The sequence below is a fragment of the Calidris pugnax genome, unplaced genomic scaffold, assembly GCF_001431845.1.
Source record: "Calidris pugnax isolate Ruff unplaced genomic scaffold, ASM143184v1 scaffold64, whole genome shotgun sequence".
In the NCBI taxonomy this organism is placed as follows: domain Eukaryota; kingdom Metazoa; phylum Chordata; class Aves; order Charadriiformes; family Scolopacidae; genus Calidris; species Calidris pugnax.
Genome location: NW_015090784.1, coordinates 492,823 through 518,490, shown reverse-complemented (window position 1 = coordinate 518,490; position 25,668 = coordinate 492,823). Strand labels below are relative to the sequence as shown.

Here is a 25,668-nt window from a genome sequence, read left to right as displayed (position 1 = left end):
CAACAAACACTGATGTCCAAGGTTGCTTTGAAAAGATTCTTTCCCATTGATTTTGTTAAGCATTTTCCACATGCTGCTGGTGTCTTCCTGTGAAATACTGAATGACTCCTATCATGTTACATTTTTTAAAACTTATTTTTCCCAATCTGATTGAATGATGGTAAGTCAAAGGGGAAATACAAGGGAATTCTGGCCCCAAACAGGCCAAGAGATTAAGAAATAAAAAGGGGAGGTAGATATGTTTTCATAATGCTTAGTTGGGGGAGGAAAGTGTTTTTATGGTGTTTAGAAGGTATTCAAGGATTCCTTCAAGCAATCTGTGCTGAAGCCCTCATCCGCTTTCATTGCAAAGCCGGGCAGAAATATGCATTTTCCTCTCCAACCTGAGTGCCCAGGCGGGGGGGGGGTGGTTTCCCACCCTGGGGGACCAGGAGAAGAGGTGGGTCTTTTCTCAGGCTTTGTGATGTCCTGTAGGTCAGTTAGTCCAGATTCCACTTTGGATTTAGAAGAATAATGATGCGTATGTCAAACCTTACTTTTCGGAGAATTCTTTCCCCCCGTTACCAGCGTGGTAAATCCTCACAAAATGGTTTAGTTGGGATTTGGTATTTTGCTGACTTATTTTGTCTGGTTTGTAGAACAGTCTTTCCCTGAGGTGAATTTGCCCATCGTGGAGCCAACCTCCCTGGCTTTTTGTGCTTATATGGCTTGAACAGAGATATTTTCTCTTGGATAGTCTTATGTCATGACCGTTATGTTTATATGAATATAAACAAAAAGAAGATTTATTCCGAGCAAATTATCTGAATATAGAAGATTTATTCAATTTGCTTTGTTTTGTTGCTTGAAATGTTCTCTGTGTTCACGTATATATTTGAAAAACATTTTAAAATCTGTATTTATGAAAATGTTGCTCTTGGCAAAGTGATGAAAAGAAACATTTTTTCATGTAAAGAACAGTGCAAGCACTAAATAAGATAGATTACATAAAAGAAAAATTTAAAATGAATTTCATTTTTTTTCAATCTTCACTGCTATGCATTCCAAACGAGTTTAGGCTTTAAAGTTCAAATGTTTGCAGATAGTTAGTCATGCCTCAGTACAGCCTGTGAATTTCAAAAAATTAGGAGTATTGTTCCTTAAAGTCCTCAGTTGCAGATTTGTAAATGTTGGATATCAGATTCCTCATTGGAAAAGCCCGATTGCCCATTTCACTTTCTACTAATTGAATGAGATTGTGGGCAAAGCCTTTGTGGCTGTTTGTCCCCTTGTGGTGGCTCTGGAAGACAATGGTCCCACCAGTAGGTGGAATCAGATGAAAATCTTCACTGCCAAGCTCAGTGTGTTGCTGTGGTTCCTCATCTGGCCAAAAGGACTCATCTGAGTAGTTCCACTTTTGAAGCTCACAAATAATATCAGCTTTCTAAAAAATATTTAGCTCAGAAGAATACAAATTAGGTTGATATAAAGTTAGCATTTTTACATTTATATTGATACATGTTACTGGTTCCTATGTGGGCTTTTGGAGAGTATTCCTGGATGGGTTAAAAATGTTCTATTATTGCATGATGCTTACCACTGTCATAAAACTTTCTCCTGGATGTCTTCTTATAGCCATCCTCTGGTATTTTTGCATTGTCTGAGTGAAAGAAAATCCTGTTACTCATTAAAATCCATAGCTGTCCAGTAGGCAGTTTCTTCCGGGCAACTTTTTTTTTTTTTAAATAGAAATGTAGAATTAAAATCTTCAAACTACAAATACTGACCCATATGATGCAAAAAATAAGGTCTCAAAAACTAGGGAATGCTTTAACTTTGTAGACACTATTTTAGAAAATGGTTCCGATCATCTTTCTAATTTGTTGGAATTAGATTTATTTTCAGACTTCTTGTGTAGAAAGTTGGCACTGTAAAAAAAGGAAAAGGGAATGAAGGTTTCCCAGTTACATTGTGTGTATAAAGTTTTGGCAGTGTTGATGCTTTGTTAATTTTATGTATAATTATTAAGATCCCAGGATTGTCATTTATTTGTATCTCCTCTGAAAAGCCCGAGTTTGTGCTAGGAATCCGACCCGTTCCCAAAGCTGGCCAGGCCAGGCAGCAGGCAAAGAGCTCTCTCCCCTTGTGGCTGTGGCTGCACGAGGAGAGCTGTTTGGTGCAGAGGGAGACACTGGAAATCAGAACTTACAGATTTTCCTTCAGACTCCTCCTCTGAATAGTTCTTATTTTAGAGGAGTCATTTCCATACTTATATTCTCCACTTCTGCTGTGTTAGTAAAACAGTAGTGATATTATGTACTGATTTGGGGGTAAGTTTTCCCTCCTGGGCATTTTGAAAAGTAAGAGAAAAATTCCCCTACCCTGTATTAGTAAAACTTTTCAATAAACTTTAGAAATTAGGAATTATGCAGAAAAGAAAATATTAGTCTTTAGTGATGGACATTTCTGACAAGGCTTTGACACAGACATTCCAGGTATAAAAAGTTTAAGCGAGACTTCAGTCTGTTTTTCTGAATTCCTCTAAAATGATCTCCTCTGAATTTTTGTCTTCCTTCTTTTTTACCAGTAATTTTATGAGCTGGAGAGTTCCCATTTATGTTCTTGGAGGAAATAATTTTTCATGGGAATGTTTTTCTCCTTTCACCGAGGAGAAGCTTTCCAGGGATGGTTTGGATGAAATCACACAGAATATTTGTGATGAAAAGCATAAGTTACTGGAGCTCACCCGTTCTGGGTGGAAGGACTGGAGTGCTGAATGCATTTCAAAGGCATGGCTCGCTGCAGACACAGGTTCCAAAATGTCTAAGCAGCTAAAGCCCTGTGGGACAAACCTACACAGACTGATTTCATGAAAGGTACGTGGGAGAACTCGTCACACCAGAGTTCTCATCTGGGTTTTTCTGCTCGGGGACAGATTTGGCAGGCAGACCAAAGAGGATATGGTGGATGTTGGATTTTCTTTTTTTTTTTTTTTTTTCCCTTCCCCAGGCTGCATACTGTACTACAGTTCCTTGCAGATGTGTGCTTTCTCCAGTTCCGTTCATACAGAGAAGCAGAAAGCTAATGAGATAGGTATTTAATGATTTGTAGGAAATACAGAGTTTGCTTCTGTGCTATAGCGCAATTTTTCTGCTCTTTGAAGTGTCAAAGAAGGTCACTGTGAAATGAAACTTTCTTAGAAATGACTTAATTAAGAGGTCGTATAGTCAGTCTTCTGCAGAGTGGTTTGTTCTCTTTGGAAGGAGAACAAAGCTGAGGAATGGTGCACCTTCACCTTGGGTCAGTAACACCCTGCAGCTGGGGAGAATGTCATCTTCTGCTAAAGCAGGTCGCACCACTTGTGCCTCATGTGCTGGCATGATAAACTCTAAACTCTCATCCCTCAGGCATCTTGCAGTGGTTTGTTTACCTAAAATTCCTTGACATTATTGAGAAAACATAGCTTTTCTTCCTTGCACTGGAAGAACAACAAATAACAAAAAGGCTGTTGATGTGGGTTGGAGGGAACAACGTTGTTCATCTGTTGGGTTCCCCAGATGAGCAGAGTCTCATGTAAATCTCCTCGTACTGTTAGGTCCGTATGCGGTGGCACTGGAAAATACATGAAAATGGCACTGGGCAGGTTTTCTTGCCAAGCCTCTGCTGAAACAGAGTGAGGATGTCTCACTGGTGCCTGACTCCTGCTTTGGGCACGTCAATACTTAACTCGGGTCCTGCATGCGACACTCAGAGTTCCTGGTGAGATCTCAGAAACAGCTCAGGATGGAAAACTTAAGTGAATGTAGACTTGTCAGCCTCCTCCCAGTTTTCCTTTTTTTTTTTTTTTTTTTGTCTAGGGAGGCACTTGAGGGTGCTGTGGGTTTAGTTCAACAAGCCTGGTTGTGTAGAGCAGAGTCTGCTCAGGACCATGGGGATGTGGTGATCTTCAGCTGAATAGATAGAGAGCACTACCAAACTATACATAAAATTTAGATAGTGTTTTGTTCTGCACAAACCCCAGGTCCCCAGAGAGGAAAGAGAATTTCATTGTTTATCTGCCAGAAGTGCACTTAGATTGTATTTGAACAAATCTGTTGGGTTTTTGTTTTGCTGAGGCTGCCAAGAACAGATTGCCTGTCTCGAAGTATTTCTTCGCATAATGGCTCACACTGCACATGAAAGAAGCTTAAAAGAGCAAAGCAGTTTCTGTGCCTGATGGTATCAGGGTTCAGGCTGGTTGGATAATGACGTGGTCAGAGGCACTTAGAATGAAGATTTTATTGTGGACTCCAGGAGTTAGAAATTTTCAGTTCAAATGACTTCTTTTGTTCAGGTGCTTTGTTCTAAATTGTCAACACTTTTGCAGTGGCTGGAGAGTAATGGCTGTGAAAGAATGTGAATCTCAGCAGCATAGAATATATAGGTACAGCTACAGAGGCTAGACCTGCTGGCTAAATCCCTTGCATGTTTTTAAGCCGTTATTTCTTACTATAGTCATGTTTCTTATCAATTACCTTTTTTCAAAATAATTTTGCTAACTAATGTCCTTTAATGTCCTTTTTGTCCTTTAAATGTCCATAGACTTGAAAATGTCAAGACTTTATGAACTAAATGCCCATAGATATTTGCCAACAAACTTCATATTTATTTTGGAATAAATTTTCTTGTAGCTAAGAAAAGCAATTAAAACTAATTATCCAGCACTTGAGGAAATAAACCACAAATTGGTGCTAGGGAAATCTGGATACCAAAGCAGGTGTAGTAATCTCAAGGCAATACCAGAAAATCAGTGATTAGAGATAGACAAACTATTTTTTTCTGAAGAACGGTTCTCCACAGGTAGTTGTATGATACTTCATTATTTTTAGTAAAAGTAAAAATTCTGTAGAAAAATAGATTCAATGTATTCCAGAAGGTCTTATTCAAGAGAATCATGCCTGTGAAATTGTCTTTGCGTCCGTTCTGTAACAGTGAGAAAAGTGCTTGCAGTGCGCAGAGCAGCTGTGATGGGGGGGCTTTGGGGGGGAGTGACAAAGGTTTGTGAATTTTTGTAAAGTTTTTTTAATAGAACTCAGCTATTTCCTGCTGGTTTTGGATTACTTGCTAGATGACATGTTATATTTAATAACGATAGTCCTGATAAGTCCTATTAGTACAACAATATTAAAACGTTTGTGACAGGTTTTTTGGAAATGGTTGCACGTGCTTTCTGCGGTAGGAGATCCATGGGCCCTTCCATGTACCCCTTATGTATGTGTGTGTGTATATATATAGTTTCTCCATAACTGTAAGGGAAGGTCCTTTACTGACAGTAAGTGGTGAGTCATGTTATTTAAAATATGTTTTCAGAAGATATGCAACTCTTTCATTTACATTTGTAGGTTTGCAAAAATTGGTTGTGAACCAGGCCTTTCCTTTCTAAACCGTGCCCCCTCGTGCAGAGACCGGTGGGTCCCTGGAGAAGGAGACCTGGAGCAGAGCAGGCTCAGCACAGTGCATGGGAACTGCTTCAAGAGGACAGTAATTAGAAATTATCTGCTTGTGTTTGTACAATTTGGCTCTGAGGTTTTTTCCTATTAATCTCTACATTTTTTGCAATAATATAATTGCATTAGTAGCTTAGAGATGAGAAATCTAATGTGGGAAGAGTTATTTTGTTTTTACTCACAATGAGTTTACATGATGCCAGTGACATTATTTTCTGTATTTATAAATACATTTTAGAATTACTTAATTGCCAACATTGTAAAATATTTTTCAGTGAATTCATACAATACCAGCAGTCTAAGGCAGTGCTTTCAGATAAATTTAGCATTACATCATTTCGTTTGCAGCAATGTAAACACGAGCTCCAGTACGTCGGCAAAACTGAATATGAAATATTTCAGATTTTATTATCTCCGTGTCCGTGGTTGAAGTAAGATGCTTAGGAAGTTTTTAGATGGAGCAGACGTCCAGGGGCTGCTGGAGAAGAAGACTTTCAGGAGCTGTGGAGGTGAGGCAGCCCTGCGTGAGAGGCAGTGAGGGACTGAGATTTGGCAGCGGGGGCTGTGCTCCCGGGCTCTCTCTGGACCACAGCAGGCTCCGTCTCCCAGCGCTGGAAGCTGGCTCCCGGCTGCTTCTCTCAGTTTCTTTCACTTGCTACACAGTTTTGTCATTTTTCCTACCAGTTGATATGATGTGGATATGGATACGGTGAGACACGAGGGGAGAAGGTATGGCTCATGGCATATAAAACATAACAAAGCTTTTCTTACAGCAGGAATAACAGGAAGACTTTCCTTCTTCAGGCAGAAGAATGTAGTGCTGTAGAAAAATATATTCTTGGTGTATTAAGCAGGATATTTCTTACTGGAATATGCAGCTTTTTCAGTCAGTACTCGCCCTGCAGATGTAAACAATTAGTAATTTCTAAAAGTCTGTGGTGTTTCCTTTTTATTTCAATTAAGCATACTGCACGTGAATGTTTACTGGCTTACTGTGTTTAATTGATTGCAAAGCCACTTACAGAATTTTAGGACTTGAAGTTATGAAACTTGGATGAACTTCTGTCTACTTGTTAGCTTAGTATTGGGTTCTAACTCTATAAATGAAGTAATATAATTATAGGCTTTTCTTTTTCTTACTTTGTTGTTTTGATAAAATACTTAGACACAGTTAGCGAAGTCAGCGTTAAACCCCCCAGGGAATACCTCACTGTTACTGTGAACTGACAAATACTGTATGTACAGCAAGGATTAATACAAAAAGCTTGCTACTTTTTAGTAAAGTATATTGAAATCCTAAAGTGAATATATGATTTGGTTTTTTGAATATTCAGTAAGAATAGAAATGAAAGCAAATTCTGTACCTGTTGTTTCACCCGGTGTAATCAATAGAAAGTGTTCAGTAGAAATGCAGTCAGGATGACATTTGATTAGTTTGTATGTTTTTATAAACACTAAAGATACTGCTTTGTCTTACTCTCCCTTCATGTGCACTTGGAGCTGTAATTGCAGGCAGCTCCCTATACAATAGGGATGACAGTAAGAGAAGTTTCCTTTTCTCAAACGTATATTTTACTCTTAAATAGTTAAAAAACTTAATAATTGTGTAATGTGGAAGTGTACTGGACTAGACCTCCAGTAAAGTACTGTGTTGCAGGAATTCCAACTAGGAACAGTGCTTTTGACTTGGCCCAAGCAATTTATTGGGCAGGTTGGTTGATGAGGAACCCAAGTACCTACTTGTAAAAATAACATCTTAATGTTCTTTTTTCGTACGTAAGCTCTGATGATTAGTGAGTTGTGTTGGTTCTACTTAATGAACAGAAACTCCCCACCCCTGTGACATCTTGCCGTATTTTCACTTCTATAGTGGGAGTTTGACCTCTCTGATGCTTTTTTAGTTTAGAGTTGTAGCTTTACTATGTTAAAAGCAAATAGGCTGGAGACGTTACGGCAAAGCACTGAGGCCTTCAGTAAAGGGCTGAAATATCTGCGTTTTTCTTTGTGCTGCTACGAAGTGATAAAACAAAAGGTGACTGAAGGTTGATACAAACTGAATAGTGTTAAAAGCCACATCTGCTGCAGTGATGTCTGGCAGCGTGAGGCTGGGGGGCTTACTTTCCAAGGAGCCGAGTAAAAGCATAGGAAGATAAAATTCCTGTTTTGAAGTGTGTACACAGTGATAAAAAAGGTGAGCTGTGAGATGTACAGATAGAATGTATTATTAAGTGACCATATAGATAAGTAGCATGTATGTGAGTATGGGCTTTTGTTGATGTATTACCAAGTCCGGAGGAGTACTGCCCCGTGAAGAAAGTAAATACGCAGTCAGTCGGGAGACAAAGAATTACTAGACTCAAATGTAAAATTACAGTCATGCGTTTGGCAAGTACACAGTGAGGATGCAGAGTTTTCAAAACCATTTTAACTTAGTTTATGGAATAGTTTTTGTTGCCATCTTTACTCCTCCTTCCTTCTCTATTAATCCTGAGAGAGGCCAGGACTCCTAAGAAGAGTATTTTTTGTATGTTATTTTAATAACACTAAACTAGTGCCCAAACCTTCCATCTTAAATTTTAATAAGCACCTAAACTTCCATCGTTGCTTCATTTTCTGTTTTCATATGGTCTTTGATAGATAAACCTTCATACGCAGGTCTCATTGTAAAAGAATGCATTAATACAGTTTGTAGAATATCTTTTGGAATATAAAGACTCGATTTTAAAACAGATTTTAGAAGTACATATCTTGGATGGAACTGACTTTTTTCTATCGCAGCATTGCCCTTTTCTGTGCTAGTATTAGAATAGGTTTATATATTTTATGTAGATTTGGGGTTTGATGAGACTTCTGTTATTAAAAGCATATGAAAACTTTACCTACTGTGGGAATAGATTGTCCTGGATACGCAGCTGGGGAAATAAGAGTCTGGAAATTATCTCTGCTTTTTTATTCTGTACTACAGGAAAATCCGTTAGATCTATATAACCTTTATAAAGGACTTCTAAGTGTTTTTTTTGTCCCTGATGCCGTCTCAAATTCTTATCATAGCACTATTTGAGCAAAAAGGCTTTTTGCTTATTCTCGGATTGATGCTACTGTGACAAAAATGTCCTCTAAAGATGTTAAGAGTGTGCCTGTCAAGCTTAAAGTATTTGACACTTCAGTAAAATGCTGTGCTCCTACTGGAGTTCCATGGAAACATAAAGTGCTTTCAGGAGTTTTCTGTCCTTCTTTGATGATTATTTAAAATGAGAGAGCAAACACCCGTTTTTACTTGGGAATGAACTGAAACCCCCACGACCACTTTCTTCCCTCCACTACGTGAATACTTTATTGTGTATGTGAGAATTTGCTGCAGCTAATTCAAAACAAATCTGTACCCAACTCTCCCAAAGTGGTTGAAGCTGTTTCTCACCAAGACGAAGCTTTTGAAAAAGTTTAAAGAATCCTAAATTGGGTGTGTGTAATGATAGATAAGTGAATCAAAATTTTTTCAAAACTGGTATGACAGTGTGAAGGAGAAGCTCATAATAGGAATCAAAGTTTTATCCTTCATTTTGAGACATTAAGCATATATATAGGTCAGTTACGCATGTAATTCAGCATATAATAATTGCAATTTATAAAAATGATTGTGCTGAAGAGAGTGGCTATGAATTTTGGTAAGGAAGCTGTTGTATATACAAAGTTTAGCTGAAACTAACGCTAAAGCAAAATAAATCTCATGGATGACTAAACTGTAGTCCCTGGGTCTCTAACAATCCCCAGAGAATAAGGAAAGTTAATTTAAAATATTTTTGTTCTTCTGGTCTTAAGCCAGATGCCTTAAATTCTGAAAGTCAAGCCTCAAGTGACATTCCACTCCAGTGGGAAAAGAAAGGAGAACATACACTCTGCTCCTGCAGAATCAGATTTACTTAATTGAAAAGTGCAATTTCAATACTGTACTAATGCTCTCATTCCCACTGCCCTTGTTTGGTCACTCACTCTCTTAAAACAAGCATATTTACTGTAAAAAAAATAAAAATCTTTTAACTGTAATGAAGGAATAAGAACTTTTGAAATTTGCAGAACATTAGAGTATGTACCTTGGGCGTTTCAGGCGAGTAGAACTGAACTGGAAATACGATTAATGAATCATTGTCCCGTGGTTGGATCTTGGAATTGGCTTCCAAAACTCTACTTGGAGACGGCAAAATGAACTTACTCATTTTAATGTGATCATAGTGCTACCATCATTTCAGATGGATTTGCACAGATCTGGATGACATTAAAAAACTCTTCCAGTAACAATCACTTTGATAAATACAGTTTTATTTTAGTATGAATTCTCTTAATATAAGTTTGGCTATTAGTGTCTACTAGGTATCTATCATCGAAGTTGTGTCATAAAATAAAAATAATATGTGAAAATTGAATGTATGTTTTTCTGCAGGACAGTTCTTTAGTTTAAGGCAGCAGTGGCACACACCTGCTGGAAAGAAGGACAAGACAAACTGATTTCTTTAGGTCACTGCATTGTGTGTTGCCTGTTCCACTGTCATCTGAGCTTCAACTTCTTAACTTCTTAACTTCTATAGATACAGCATCGTCTTCCTTAGCAGCTATGGACTTTTTTTAGGAGAGTTATGAAATGCTCATTGTGAGCAGAGATGAATGTAGACTCACTTTTTATCAGTAAATTAAGATTAAACCCGTCATTTAAAAATGGATTTCAGAGTATCAGTATCCTGCTGTTACTTTGGGAACGGTGCCTTTTCTATTTCTAGGTAATTCAACAAAACCCTGGAAGTGGAAAATGCCTCTTTGTAGAACAAAGTTATTTTGTTTCATGAAATCATGTTCTGTATCCTGACCTAAAAACTCTATTAAACAATTCAGTCATGAAAACTCTGAGAATTTCCTGGCCCCTAAGTACTATCCAAAATGATCTTATAATTATTCATGTGACCCTGTGAACCCCACAGCTGAAGAACAAGCAAACAAACAGGCATGGATCCGTGTCTGCAAAATTAGCAAATGAGAACTAGATTTCCTGTGCTCAGGAAAATGCTCCGAGTTGCTCTTTTCTTAGCTCTGTGCCATGGGTGGGATGCATGGATTTTACAGCTGTAGTAATATGCTCCTGATCTTTCAACTGCAACTGGTTATAAATGAAAATATTTAGAGATACAGATAAAGTTCTGTTGCACATTATGTGATACTTGTGTTTCTGCCTGTAGGTGTGAGCTGTAGAGTGTTTCGGTAGATTTGGGAAGACTATTTTAGTATTCTTTCAATATAAATTCACAACGTACAGTACAATAAACCCCTAAATTCAGTCTTTGATACAAATACTAATAGTGATCGTATAAATACAAAGCCAGGTTGGTCTTTGAGCTTTGACACATTCAGTCTGAGCTGGAGACCTTCCTAAGCAGTTTGGGCAGTTCCTGCAGAGGCAGTGATGCAGTGATGCTCCGTGCAGTGGGTGCAGCGCTGTCCGCGGCTGCTCTTCTGCCACGGGAGGGGAATAGGCTGTGCTTTATGAATCGCTCCCGTGAGTACATGTGTTAAAATAAGGCTTTAAAAGAAGAGGTAAAGCCAGATTTTGTGAACAGATAAGGTTGTAGAAAGAGGACGACAAACCAAACATGTAAGAGCTGGTGAGCCATGGTCTTCAACGGCCACTAGTATCGAGCTTTGTGTTCGGGGCTTTGTTTTCAAGGTGGTCTTGTTGACAGCAGATCTCATAGGTTTTTTGGGTACTGTGGGTTACCCCTCAAACTTACTGGCAATTTGTAGTTCAGAAATATGCAGATAGTTTATCTTTTAAAGTAGTTTAAATAATCAGCTCACGTGTGAGGATGCAGTTATTTCTAAACGTGTAAGTTCTCTGGAAGCCTTTCCTCAAATCGGAAGATTACGGTTGTTAGTAAGGGACAAAATTGTACAGATTTCTGCCTGCATCTGATGTGTCTGGGGTTTGTGTTTGTTTGTTTCTTAGAGAAAATGTAGACTGACTGTTGCTCCGTGTGTAGAATAAGAGTTGAAAAAACTATCCATGTGGGAAGGGGGCTGTGGGATTCCTCTGCCCCGAGTGCTCGGCATCGACCTGTCCTGAGCGCACCCGGCACACCAGCAGAGTGGGAAAGATGCACGTGGTGCCTGTTTGAAACCTTTAATGACTTAACTCATTCATTTATTGTCTACCTTTGAAGAAAGTAAGCCTTCAAGGATGTATTAAATAGAGTTTTCATTGGCTTCTGTTAGTATTTGTTCCTATTTTTCACTTGCATTTGGAAAGCTCAGAGATCCCTTTAACAGTATCATCCCATTACCGTGGGGTGTTCCGAAACCTGCAGTGAAAGGTGGAATTTACAATGAAAATGTTCATCTCTTGAGTTGAAATTATTCAGTCATGGCACATTTAATATTCTAACATTAAGTGGCTGACACTGAATTATTCCAGTCTGCTTTCTGGCATGGAGTTTTAATCCTAACTACTGTCTATTTTAGATAATGTACTTATCTGCAGTAAAACTTCTATTCTCTATTGAAAAGTCAACCTGCCAGTTTTTTCTTGCTTTAAATAGTTTTTATGGCACATCTGAGAAGTTCTATATTAATGGAATATCTTTGTTTTTCATCAGGAAGAGGTATCAAATGTCATGAAAATATATTTTTTAAAAAAGTAATATGATTTTTGAACAAAAGTATGTGTTGTGCATGTACTTTTTTGTTAAAAACTCAGTAGACAATTCTGAAAGCTGTTAACTCCCGAAATTCCAATCAACGTGATGGGGTGTTCAAAGACATGACCCACATCAGGCTAGTGAAACTACCACCTTCTCAGTAAACAAAGGTGTGCTTTAGCTCAGCTTGTATGTTTAGAACAGGTAGCTACTTTCAGAGTGAAGTTGAGATAACACAGGTGTTTGACTAGAGCATACTTAATTAATTTAGTTACTAAGACAGTATATTGCTTTTAAGTGAATTTGTTGATAAAAGTTTGGAGGAAATAAGTAAGCATTCGTTTAGAAAATATGAAGAGAATACTGGCTGTAGGAAGACTTGACAAGAGTAGAACAGTTAGCAGCTATTTAGCCCAGAATACTAAGTTGAGAAGTACTAGAAAAATATAAAAATTATGATTTAAACTGAAGAAGTTAGCAAGAGAACTTAGTAATCAAATAATTAATTACTGTCAAGAAAATTATTTTTTCACATGTACTTTAGTGCCAACAGAAATATAAATAGCTGCCCTGACTGCCCAGAAAGTGGTATTTTTGGCCTTTTCTGGGTAAGATTACAGAAGTCTCACTGGCGAGGGCATTGTTTCACATTGCTGAAAAGGGACGTGAGGAGCTCCTGGGTTGTGCCTGGTGTCACCCTTTCATTTTCTCCTTAGTCCTATTGGAATTTCAAGTACTTACAAACAATCTTTCAAATGACAGTTAATTGATGTCTATTGTTAGCCTCTGTTGTATATGATCCCGCATGAAAAGCTTTCCCTGCTAAAGATGTTAGTCATGTACCAGAACTGAATGGGGATGGTTGGTGTTATTTCTGAAGCATGTTGAGTTATGTCCAGGGGTTGCCTCTGCAGGATGGTTTGATCCTCATTAAATTCGGTGTCTGCTCCTTGGGATGATCTCATCCTTAGCAGGATGCAATTCATAAGGAATATTGGCTGGTGAGGTAATGCCCGTTCTGTAATTACGATCGGAGCTGTAGAGAGTTCACAGAACGTGGGTTAATGAATATGAGTATTTGGGCACATCTGTGCTCGTTTTCTCTCCTGGCAGTGGGTGCTGCTCCCCGCGTTATGGGGGGAACCTGGCTGTTCCCCCATGTCCTCTGCCGCGGTGCCCAGCTACAACTTACTGGGTAAAATGTGGTACGGAGCAAAAATTGCTGTTGAATCAGTGAGTGCTACTGCTCTGTGGTGTGAGACTTTGTCTTGTGCTCGGTCTAAAGATCCACGTCTGCCTAACCCTTGAAGTGAGAGCAGAAGTTCAAAAAGTCTTTGAGAAGAGACCGTGCAACAAGGACATCGACAGGACAGCTGCTGGGGGTTGGCCAGGTGGGACAGGTCACTGCAGTGTTGCATCTAAATTGTTAGAACCTGAAGCTCATTTACAGAAAAGCAAAGGAGACAACTGGGGCTGCCCCAGTGACTGTAAGGCTGGGCATCATTAGAAAAGCCATGAGCAAATTAGAGTTTGTCCTGATGCTGGAACGAGCATCGACTCCCGTGATGGGGGGTGCCTGAAGACCACTGTCCCTTTCCCGGGATGTGTAAGGGACCAGACAGACCCTCCTGCATGTACCTCCTCTGCCAGCCTCACACACCCTGCCCCGGGGGACAGCTTCCTTGTGACTTGCCAGATTTATTCCCATTGCCAGGAGAAAGTGACAGTAACGCCAGACTGTCCCTTGGCATCGTGTCCCCCGGGTTTGGGCAGTGAGGGCAGAACATGCCATGTTTGCTTTCACTCGTTGCCTGCAATTGCAAATTATGCAAGCAGATACCTTTTGTAAAAATCACAGTCTCGTTAAATGCATTGAAGAAATGCACAGAATGCAAAAAAAAGCCAGAACAACCTTACTTCATTTTACTGTATTTCCTTCCTTTCCTCTTTTACCCACTCCTCCCGTGGAGGGCATCCAAAGTATCCTCAGTGCAGTGTCACTTAAGCACTTTCTCCCTCAGCTATCAGAAATCATCCCTTTGTCTTCTCTGCTGCTTCCCTGCTGGGCTGCTGCTGCACAAACTGACCTACCTTCCACTTCTCTTCTCAAAGTAGTTCCTGGTTTGCTTCTCTGAGGTGTCCCAGGCAAAAGAGGAACAGCACCTGACCCCCCCCTCTAGTAAATGCTGCATTTGTCAAGTGCTGGGCAAAGGTATGGCAGTATTGATTGCTGTGTGTATTTATTGAGAGCAGGGTTTTCTCCCCACCCTTCCCAGTACGTGATGAGGTACATTTCAAGATTGTACCTTGGCACTGTATTCTCTTATTTTCTAGGCATTTTTTCAAATACAAACCAGCATTTCAGCAGTCTAGGGATATTTTAAGGAATTTTTCCATTACAAAAATGAGCATCTCAGCAGTCAAGATCTTCTGTTTAAGCACCATGTGAAAATACATAGAGAGCACAAGATATGAGCAATTTAGTGTGTCGAGAGCACTGTTAACCCCTGGTGTTCTGAACAGTCTTTGCACGATTGCCTGTATTTCACTGGAAATGGGTGTTAGTGTTACAGCTCCAGTTTCTTGCTGCTGAGTCGCTGCTGCAGCTCTGGGATCACCGGGTCTCCCAGGGCTGTTCTTTGTCATCCTGACGTGCTGGAGCGGGTGGTGACCGAGTCACACTGTGCCACAACAGCCCTTTACTGCTGCTTCAACAGAACCACAAACCTGCACCAAATGCCTGTGGTTCAGCAGAAGTTCCTTCAGATGGTGGTCGTTCATTTTTTGTTAGTAAAGCTGCAGGCACACAAGTGCCGTTGCTGAATCTGCCCTCAAATGCATCTCAAAAATCTGTTGAGTATGAAGAAAGGCATCACATTTTATTTTATTTTATTTTATTTTATTTTATTTTATTTTATTTTATTTTATTTTATTTTATTTTATTTTTAATCTGGGATGGTTGCTAATCCTTTAAGAATGTTGCTTGTTAGCCAAAAAAGATGCATTGTGAGATGCTGAGAGAGGATTCGTGGGAATTTTGGAGTTTGACCCCAACTTGTGAATCTGCAGTTGCTTCCAGAGAGCTGTTTCCATATTTCCCGCAGTGTACCTGGGGAGGAACTCTGCCAGGGTGTCCTCACAAACAGGAGAAGCTGGCGAGAGGTGGTGAACCTCAGGCAAATTGGAGAGGCATACAATTTACTGAAGCTTGTGAGTGAATGTTTGTCATCATCCCCTTCATCTTGAATAGTAAGTTAGGAATGGAATTTAATTGACCACAGATTTTATGCCTTGCCCTGCTTGTCTTGTAAAATACCAGAACATGGTAAGACTCGGAGCCAAAAATTTGATCAGCTGTTCTGGTGTGTGCTTATTTGGTCAGGGGCCGATGAGTGCCACCAAGAGGATAATGTTCTAGCAGTCTGAATGTCTAGCACTTGTACTCCAAACACTGCAAAATGCTTACAAAAAAAGCTCAAATTAGTTCAGTTTCTCAAAAGTGTTTCCAAAGTTGTCACCTATTTGATTGCTGACATGAACATGTCAGGGACCAGAGCTGAGTAGTAGCCTGGAGGAGCAGACCTTTCTGGCCTTCACAGCATCATCTCTGTCCATCACAGCGTAGCTGTGTGAGCGGTGGGGCTCTGGCACATCTTCTGGAGAATCTGAAGTACGTGGCAGTAAAAAAGACAGGTATTGACATGATTCTGGATGTGACAGAAAAAGCATTCGATGTTCAGTGTGTTTCAGTTCTCATCATTGATGCATAATCAATTTGTTACAACAGATTCGTGTTTTAGAAAGTCCATGAATTAAAGATTTCCTTCTTCCTGAAAATGAGAGAAGTGTATGTACTAAACTGGTGGGACCCTGTTCTTTTTCTTCTCTGGAAGTCCTGGAGGGATGGTCACTCTTAGATCTGTTTTGGTGCAGAACACTCGCAGTGATGTTGGAATCCATACTGGGTGCATAATCACATGAAGCTTCTGTCTTGAAACAGATTAACTGTCCTGAAAGAAACAGATGGTGTAAAATTGTCTAAAAAATATAGAAAATTTATCAGTTTATTTAAAAAAAAAGTTACTTGTATATATTTGCAGTTTTGCCAAGGATTTGACTTTTTGCAAGGCAATTTCAGCCCTAATGAAGTTGCATAGAGATGTCTGAATCGACCGTACAAAACGGTGTCATTCACTTCCAGTTTTTCACAGCAGGAATTCTTTTTGAAAATGCGAGCCAGATTGAACCCGAGGCCAGCAATTTCTCTGGATTGGTTTAGAAATCTGAGTTCACATGACCTGACTCTAAATCCCGGATCGGTGCCAGACCTCTTTTCCCAGATCGGTCTTATTTTCAGCATTTCTGCAGATCCCAATCGGCAGTTGTTTGTTCCAACATCTTTGCAAATGAAGTTACCCACTGAGCATCGTTCAGGGAGTAATTAGGTGACTGGTTCTCTCACAGTGAACTGGATCGAGGGATAAATGTTAAAAAGAATTATGTCCAAAATAATTAAGTTTAAAAGAAATGTTCCTTGGGCTATGGCCTCACTCTTGTTTTTTACAATAAACTTTTTGGGTACTCATATTGTTTATTATGATAATAAAGTTAGAGAAATTAAGCCTGCTTCCTAATAATAAGAATCTTTGTTCTGTTCTTCATTCCAGTTTCTGGGTTTCGTAGGTGCCAGGCAGCTGCTGGGTGTTTGACAAAATGATAACATGCCCCCAGGGCCTAACCTAAATACCTGGGGCAGGAAAAATAGGAAAAGAGAGAAACAAATAAAAGATGACAGTAAACAGGAAGAGATACACATAAGTTTAAGTAAGAAATCAGAGCAGTTATTTTGATGAACTGCTCCATCCAGTGTTTCCAGCACAGCAGCGCCCGTGACCCCGGCGCGGTGTTGGGGGGTGCCTGTGGCAGGCTGGGGGACAGGAGGGGTGCTGGTGGGGGGTCCTGCTGCCTCTGGAGGGAGGGATGGGATGCAGTTTGCAGCTGTCGTGATGGCTGAGCAGAAGAAAAGCTTCTAAGAGAAATGGTGGAATAGTTTCAAGGCCGGCAGGAGTTACTTGTCCTTATAGTTATTTTTAAAGAAAATCTTAAGAAAATATGTCTGTTGTCATGCTAAGAAAGTTTTATTGCCTGAAGGTTATCAATAAGTTAACTTGCAGATACCATTTTAAGTTACTAGAAGGAAAGCTGAGGTCTTTTTAAAGTAAAGTTTTCATGATTTATTGTATATGTTATGAAGAGTGAAAAATCTATTTTGTTTCCATTTATTTTCCAAATACAGACTTGGTTCTAAAACAACAAGGCTGGAATTCTGCCTGAATTTAATCTTTGTTTTACGTTTTTGAGTTGGAGGATGTCTTTTTCTTCTGCAGTATTCTGCAAAATTTTATGTTGCAAGTAATTTTTATTTTTTTTTAGTTAACATTAAAACTTTTTTAAAAAATAAAAGAAAGCAAAAATCTATCAAAGCCATAGTATACTGTCATTGGAATGGCAGTGTGTGAGTGTATGGAGGTACCTGTTTCGGCTCACCTGTTATTGTAAAAGTATCATTTTTTTTAAAATAAAGTATTAGAATGTATGCTTTTATTGTCTAAAGGAAATCTTGAGGTACTGTAATTGCATATAAATTCTGCCATTTAGATGTTTGCTCGTTCTGGTGGTCTAGGTAAGAAAGTTCACGCTAAACTCCTTGCAAGTGTCAGTACCTTGCACGACTTTAAAAGAGCCTGGAATTCCCTTTCCTCTGGCATCGCTTTCGGGAGCGGGTTGTGCCTCAGCCCGGGGGGGGCTGCGGGGGGTGCGGTGCCAGGGGCACGGACATCCTCTGGTTTGGATGTGTCACTCAGGAGTGACGTGCCCTCCTGGACCATTGGTTTGGGGCAGGTGGCGGTGAGTTTGGTGCTGTGTTTCACTCTGGTTGGCTCACGTTAATTTCTCAGGACAGCGGTGGTTGTTGGGCAGTGACACAGCTCAGGGCATCGCCCCAATGAACTCCAAGCCCTGGCTTGGCTTCAGCTGGTTTCTCTCCCGGGCCAGGGGAGGTGTCCCCAGTGCCTGGTGCGCTCTCTGAAGGGTGATTTTCCCTCTCACTTACCTGAGGGACATCTTCCTATTCTGTTTTTTTTCCAGTGGCTGATAAATATACCCATTGTAAATCTGTGTCTTTCGTAACCCCATCTGTGTGGGCAGAAGTAGCGCATTCAGAGCTTTAACACATGGAAACGAGCAGGATTTGAAAATGTTGTATGAAGCGCAGAGTCTTTGGAGACAGCTAGTGCCCTGAAGTCTGCTCTACACAGAAGAGATTAACACCATTATTCTATGTATAATCTCTCCAGCAAAACACTGTCGCCTATTTCTGTCAACAAATGCTTTCTTTGCTTTGGCAGCTGGAAGAAGTTTGAGTTGTGTAGGCAACGGGACAGGCTTTATAAGTTGCAGAACCCAATTTTAAAAATATTTGGGAAGGTAACTGCAGTTTTGAGAAGTTAAATTATTTTCATTAACTAAATATTTTTTTAAACGAGCTGAAAAGACTAATTACGTCTGCTGTGTCTGACATCACCCATACAAGAGGTGGGGTCAGTGTTGAACATTTGGGGAAGGTGGGTCCCCTGCACATCCCACTGGTCCTCCCGGCCACTTCCCTGGTGGGTGTCCTCTCCGGGCAGCCAGTGCCCTCAGAGATCGCCTTCTCCCAGTAAAGTAAAAGCTTAATATTTCTAGAACCCTCAGACCAAATAAATAATTTTATTTATTTGTTTTTATTTTTATTTATTTAAATTCCGGAAAATTTGCAGAGAGAGGGGAAAAAAAAAAAGATAGTCACCAGAGTATTTTACTGTGTAATGAATCACCAAAACCATATTTCTGATGGAATTGAGTTATAAAAGTCATAGTCAAGATGTGAAAAATTTATTATTTCATGTTAATAAATATTTCAGTGTTCTTTTCCAAATAATTGAATTTAATTACTAGTTAACAAATTATTATATTTTAAGTAAAATTTTACTGTTTTCCCCAATAAATTGTTAATTTGAAAATTAAAACTGAGATAAGAAATCTGCACTTTAATAAATACCGCATTGTATTTGATTTTCTGGTTTATGGCAAATAAGAAGTAAAAAAATTTGCCAAGTTTTGAATTTAGTAGCTGAATCAAAGCTTCTGCTCTTCTCAGTTTCTTTATGTGGGTGGAAGAATCACATCATCGTGCCCAACTTCTCTTGGCGGATGGTGGGGTGCTTTGGGCACAGAGCATTTGCCCCCCTCCCTCGCTCCCGCGGTGGGGCAGATGGGGGTAGATGGGGGCAGATGAGGTGCTGGTGCCTCTGCCGTGGGGCCAGCACAGACTCTGCACAGTTTGTTACCTCCGAGTGAGCACCCGTGGGCCTGCGCCGTGGGACAGGCTGGGGTTGTGCTGATGGACAGGCAGGATGGGGTTTTGTGTGTTGATGGACAGCTGGGCTGGGTGCGGGGAGGGATGGCAGCAAGAAACAAGCCCTTAGTCACATAAAATAGACATTAAGGCGTCAGCTTTTATCTTGGGCACATCTAAGGACCGATGGGGAACAACCCCATCACAATTTTCTCAGCACCTGTCCTGCTAACAGTTCTAATGAACTACATGAATTTTTAGTTTGGTGGTTTACACTTCGTAATTCGAAACAAATTACTAGTGTAATCAGTAAGTCAGCATACAAGAATGCAAAGAACCAAGTCTCCCCTTGTATACTAAATGAAAAGATTTCTTCCAGATTCTCGCTTTGATCATTAGACCCTTTTAAATAAGCAAACATTACTTAGTTGCTAAGCCACAGACTGCAGCTCGTTAGTGTGTTAGCACAAATATTGGAAAACGGCTACTAAACCAATATTAGCTGGAGGAGCGGTGCGTGGGCTGGGGGTAATGCAATGAACGTGACACCAGAGCATTTGGAAAGGTTGCTCACGGGATTAAAACCCTTTCTGTTTGCAGAAGCCTGCCCCACGCAGCAAGGAGAAGTGCAAACCCTGCCTAGGTCTGCTTTTCTGCTACTGATATCTGTAAGGCTTTTAATAGTCTTACAAACAATTTTGTGTCTATTCTCTATTTTAAATGTTGCCCAGATGTGTTGCTGTGGCATTACTTTGTCTAATGGTGATCCTTACACCTGGTTTTCATTAGAATGCTTGTGAGCATAGATGGAAAGCCAGAATGGCATCTTAGGTAAAGAGCTGGTTTGGGAGCCCAACTCAAAATCTTGGATCCACAGATATTTCAGGTTTAATGATCGCATGCTGGGGGTTAACTCGGTGCCTTTCAGCAGAGGCTGTCAAACTTTACAACAAGTCATGCTACTTTGAATTTTTTGGTGTCCGGGGTATTATCTTAAGTGACTGAACTAACAGTTGATGCTTTTGTGTTCTTCACAGGTCTTCAATGCAGTGAGAGAAGAAGAAGGAGCAGAAGATATTTTTGACTATTTTCCCTCCCTTGTGAGAACGCTCCCGCTGCGTGATACGCACTGTTTGTGCAAAGATGATGGTGTTTGTGTAAGACCATGTGGAACAGGTGCTCACTGTGGATACCGTGCCACCACACAGAGGACTGCCCTCTCTAACTATATAACTGGTGCTTTACTGGAAGCAACTACATCATTAGGAGCAAGGAGTGGTCTTTTAAATATCTTTGGAGGATCAACTGGAAGAACAATGCTTAAAGGTAATGAAGATTTAATTTTTTTGAACCCTGTCCGCTCTAAATATAGGATGTATTGCAAAAGATATGATACTATATAATACTCTGTAGTTTACCTGATCATATATGAAGTTAACAAAAAAAAGGATGTTCGTGTTTTCAAAGATTTTTCATTGCAATCATTATGTGGCCTGATTAGCGATGCTTGTTTAATGAAGTACAAATGCATGCAAAACTGAAAATATTTTTGCTACAAAACAGATACCTTTTCAGTTGCTTTTTTTTTCTACTGAGAAACATCCTGTCTGCATCCACAGTCAGTGCATCCTGTGTAAGCACCTACAGTGCACTTCTCATTGACTGGTGGGCTTCTCCCGGACCCACCGTCCTTCAGTATTGACTCATTTCAAATAACACGGGTATTGTCTGTGTGGAAAATGCCTGTTGGAGGATGGATGTTATGTTCTACCTTTCCGCTGTTGGAGGATGGATGTTATGTTCTACCTTCTACCACCCGAAGATGCTGATCATCTTCGGGTGCAATAAGAACACCATTATGTGATTTAGTTCGGTCAGTTTGGGAAATTAAACGGCAACAAGGCATTCTTGGTACAAATTCATTGCATTAAAACAGGATTTTGTACAGAATAGTAACTGCATTTTAAATTCATTTTTAATTAATGTCTAGAATATTTCCTGAGGTACTTAAGCATTTTGGGATTTGTCATCATCTGATATACTGTAGCACAAGGATGTAGCATCTCGGTTGTACAACTGTAGAACTGAAGTATGTGGATATTACAGCTTGCCCAAAATTTTACAGGAATATGACAAGATCAGTACGGAATTCTCGGTACAGTTCCTTAACTAGTGCAGATATTGAACTCATTTTTACAAACAAATAATGATATAGTTTGTGCTTTATACCAAAGCTCATATTCTGAGCCCAAGCCAGTGAGACCTTAAAGGCAAAGCACTGCAATTCCACAGGGAAGCTGTGTAGATAGGAGAGATTTGATTTACTGCAGCGGTCTGGGCATGACTTACTGTAGTGGTCTCTGTCAAGGAAGAGATGTGCTGCAGCTTTAGGGTACTGAAGTTTTCTGGTTGTTCATGTTATGGTTATTTTCATCTGTCCAGAATCCTCTCTTACTGCAGGATTTAACTTCAAACATGAGCTAATCTCATCTAAACCCGACAACTGTTAATTGACATCGATAACAATGCTGTTGTCAAATGCAATGGAGGATTTATCACAGGATACAGCATGTCATCAAAACACTTCACTTAGCAGTTGTTTGGAGGTGTTGAAGAGGGAATATATTGATCCTGTTGCTGTGGGTTAACCCTGGTAGGCAGCCAAGCACCGTGCTGCTGCTGACATCCCCCTGCCATGGGATGGGGAGAAATCAGCAGGGTAAAAATGTGAAAATTCCTGGCCTGAGATGTAACCAGTTTAATAGATTAAAACAAAAGCTGCTCATGCAGGCCAAGGAAGATACTCATTCACCACTTCCCATGGCAGGCAGTGGTTCAGCAGTTCCAGGAGAGCAGGCCTCTGTCACACGGAATGGCTGCTTGGGGCGACAAAGGCCGTCACTCCAGATGTCCCCCTTCCTCCTTGTCCCCAGCTTTTATTACTGAGCACAGTGCTGTATGATATGGGATATCCCTGAGGTCGGTTGGGGCCAGCTGTCCTGGCAGCATCCCCTCCCCGAAGTTAAGGGTGTCATATGCTGCAGAGATACCAGGGAGATGAAAATAAATATTTGTTTTGACAGGCAGAGGCTGTGAGTGCCCATGCAGCAATTCCGGTGCTGGGCACTGCCCTGAACTGGTGTCAGCAGCAGGAAACTAGCACTGTAACTTCTAGGTTAGGTTTCTCCATGCTGGAGAAAAAATTCTCCAGAGGGAAAACACCTTCTCTGATTCTGTTCCTGCTGTTGTGATCCAGAATAGCAGATGTTTGTTGTTCCTGTGTCTCACAGGATGAGGCAGGAGGGTCGGTTTCTGAGTGTTGCCTTGCTTCCACAGAAACTTTAAGCATAGGTTCTCACATCTTTGTATTTAATTAATTTTTAAATTTTGTTAGTAGAATGTGTCTTACGGTTTTTCCTTTAAAATTGTACTTGAGAAAGAATTTGCAATGTAGGACAGTGTCATAGTACAGTCTGAGGTCCTAGCAGAAAGGTCCTGATGGAAGTGCAGGAGAGCACAGTTAATAATCCTTCAGACTGTGACTCTTCCTGGGGATGGCACTAGCTGAGGTGGTGGCAGTTGGAGTGTGATTGCTCCCTGCTTCACTCTACAGGAGAAAAAGGGCTTTTAATAATGTCTACAAAACAAGATTTAGTTTAAATGAGTAATCTTGCAATTAAACATATAATTATAGGCTGCAGTTTACCAGCTTTTGAGACTTTTTTTTTAATTAAAATAAAAATCAGTATAGTTCTTTCTGTTCCAAATTAGGAAAGAGCTTAGTCAAACCTTTTTTTTGAGGTTGGGGAGTATTGTCTACTGACTGTGTTCTTCTGGAAGCTCCTTTCCAGTACAGACATGGAACTGTGGACATAATTTAGATGGCTGTCAACTCTAATTATTACTGCACTTGGAATGATTTTCAAGACAGTTCTTAAAAAGCTTCAGAAGTGGAAGTGAATTTGTTTGTTAAAACCAGTCTGTATCAGCTGAGCTTGAAAAGATCTCAAGGGCTGTTGGATTTATGTTTGGAGGACCTCTTCTGGACCAGACAGCATTCCACTACTTTTCCTTCAAAATGTTTGCAATTCCTGGAGATACAGTTCAGCACTCTTGCATAATCTGTTTAAAGAGGAGCCCGTTCCTTTACTGGGGAGTGCCCATCAGGATTTAAAAGGAAGACTTCTCCAAGCCTTTGTAGCTCTGTAGTGAGGGCTTTTACGGAGTCTCTGCCCTGGGAACACAGAGTCCCTGATGCTGGGATGGGCTCCTGGCTTTTTGTCTCTCTGGCATTAAGCACGTTGTGTTCAGCCCTTCAGGAGCTCTTTGGTGACCTGGGCAGTGAACCTCACAGTAGAAGCAGTCCTGCTCCAGCAAACACTGCTCTGGGGCTGTGTTAGTAGCTGAGGACCCTGGATGCTCTGTGTCCCTAGGGCTGCGGTGGTCTTGTGGGCAGACCAGCTGCCAGGGGTGGTCCTTCCAGAGGAGGCTTCCAAACATGCCACAATTCCCAGTCACGTGGAGCTGGGGCCGAGAGCCTTTAGAAGGTGCTGTGGGGCCTGCTCTGTGGGAGACCCCTGTCTCGGGTGGGAGGCAGGAGCAGGCCCTGCTCTGAGGGGGCTCCCCCCAGGAGCTGCAGCTCCGTTCCGGTAGCACAGGGACAGGCTGATGGGGGGCTCCCGGGCAGCACAGATGCCTGGAGTTCCCCCAGCTGCTCCATGACAGCCACATCCTGGGCAGCATCTGTTCCTGCAGAACAGAGCCTTCACCTGTGTTTCAGCTGGGCTGGTTTAGCACCTCTCTGCGTAGCTGGGAGTTGCTGGTTAGGAAGAAGCTTTGAGAATGTCTTTCGGTGGGATTTGGATTGGAACCAGATTTCTTCCTGTGGAAAGGAAATCCTGCTTCTCGCAGCCTGTTCTGGTTCTTACTAATGGATTGTTACAGAGGCTTGTTCGTAGCTGTTAATGGGCCAGAACTTTCACTGGAATAATTTGAAGACTCTGTCGTGGTCAGAGTTCGTGTGGTGGTGGCAATTTTTTTACTGAAAGTGGAAAAAAAGGTTTGGGTCTTTTTTAAATCTTAAGGAAGGAGCTAGGATATGTGGAAATGTTTGTGCTTGGTATTTGATGCTTGTGCCCAAAGTCCTTCCCTGTGCCCCCACCCCAAATCCCATTGCAAGAGTGACTTCTGTACCTTTGTCATCTAGGAAAAAGTGAATAATCTAAGTCTAAACTGTAATAAAAGTGTAATCTAAGTGTACAGTGTGGTAGAAGTGTAATCCAAGGAAAGCGAAAAGAGGTGTCCAAGGATGGGGCAGGCAGCAAACATTTCTCATCAATATTCTTTCCACTTTAGTATCTTTCAAAGCTGTTTAAGTCTGATGCCACTTTAAGTGCTCTGTACTGGTCTCCATCCCTGGTCCCTGTTGTTTGCCTTCCAGAGAAAGGATACTGAGACTTTGTTGAAAAGACAACAACAGTTTTTAACCAAGAACAGAAGGAAACTAGTTTGTTGTGAATGTGCAGGCAGACGATATTGGTCTAAGAAAACCTACATCATTCATCCCTCCGTATTCAGAATTACCTGTTCTCTGTTCTCAGGCTTTGCCTCAGCAGAGGTTGGCAACAAACAGGTCTCTGTGGCTTTTCCCACTGTTGTTTCTTGTACCCTCTGTACAAGGGAATGAAGGACACACTGATGTGTGGGGTTGAAGGCTGGAAGAGCAGAAGCTTGTGCAAAGTGATGTTAGTTTTAAAATCAAACTTATTTTTTTATGAAGAGTAATTTGTAGAAAAAATGAGATGGGATTCAAAGCTCAGATAGTTAATCCCTGAACTGCTTATTATTGTTTATTATTTTAAAGATCTGAACATTTGTTTGAATGGGCCTTGTAAAAGTAGCGTCCATGGGAACTTTGAAAGTGCAGAATGGAACTTTTTTGGTATATTTATTTTAGCATGTCAATCATAAGCAAAAAACCCCAAGGACCTCAAACCTCAAGATGGCTCAAGAGTTGTCTCTAAAGATTCCCTTGAAGTTTTGTTTCTAGGAAAAAAATTAGTAGAAAATCAATTATTGTAGGATAATGCTGTTTTATTTATATCCAGACACAATTGTTTTTGATTCAATT

At 40.6% G+C, this 25,668-nt stretch overlaps 1 protein-coding gene across 2 annotated transcripts in view; it reads left to right on the top strand.

The window, feature by feature from the left end:
• Positions 1-25,668, top strand: part of PLCE1 (phospholipase C epsilon 1) — a 110,458-nt gene that overhangs the window by 21,108 nt on the left and 63,682 nt on the right. For both annotated transcript variants that reach the window (XM_014965839.1, XM_014965836.1), the window contains exon 2: positions 20,576-20,864. In XM_014965839.1, coding sequence (XP_014821325.1) covers positions 20,576-20,864 — 289 coding nt within the window. The remainder of the gene's footprint in view (positions 1-20,575; positions 20,865-25,668) is intronic.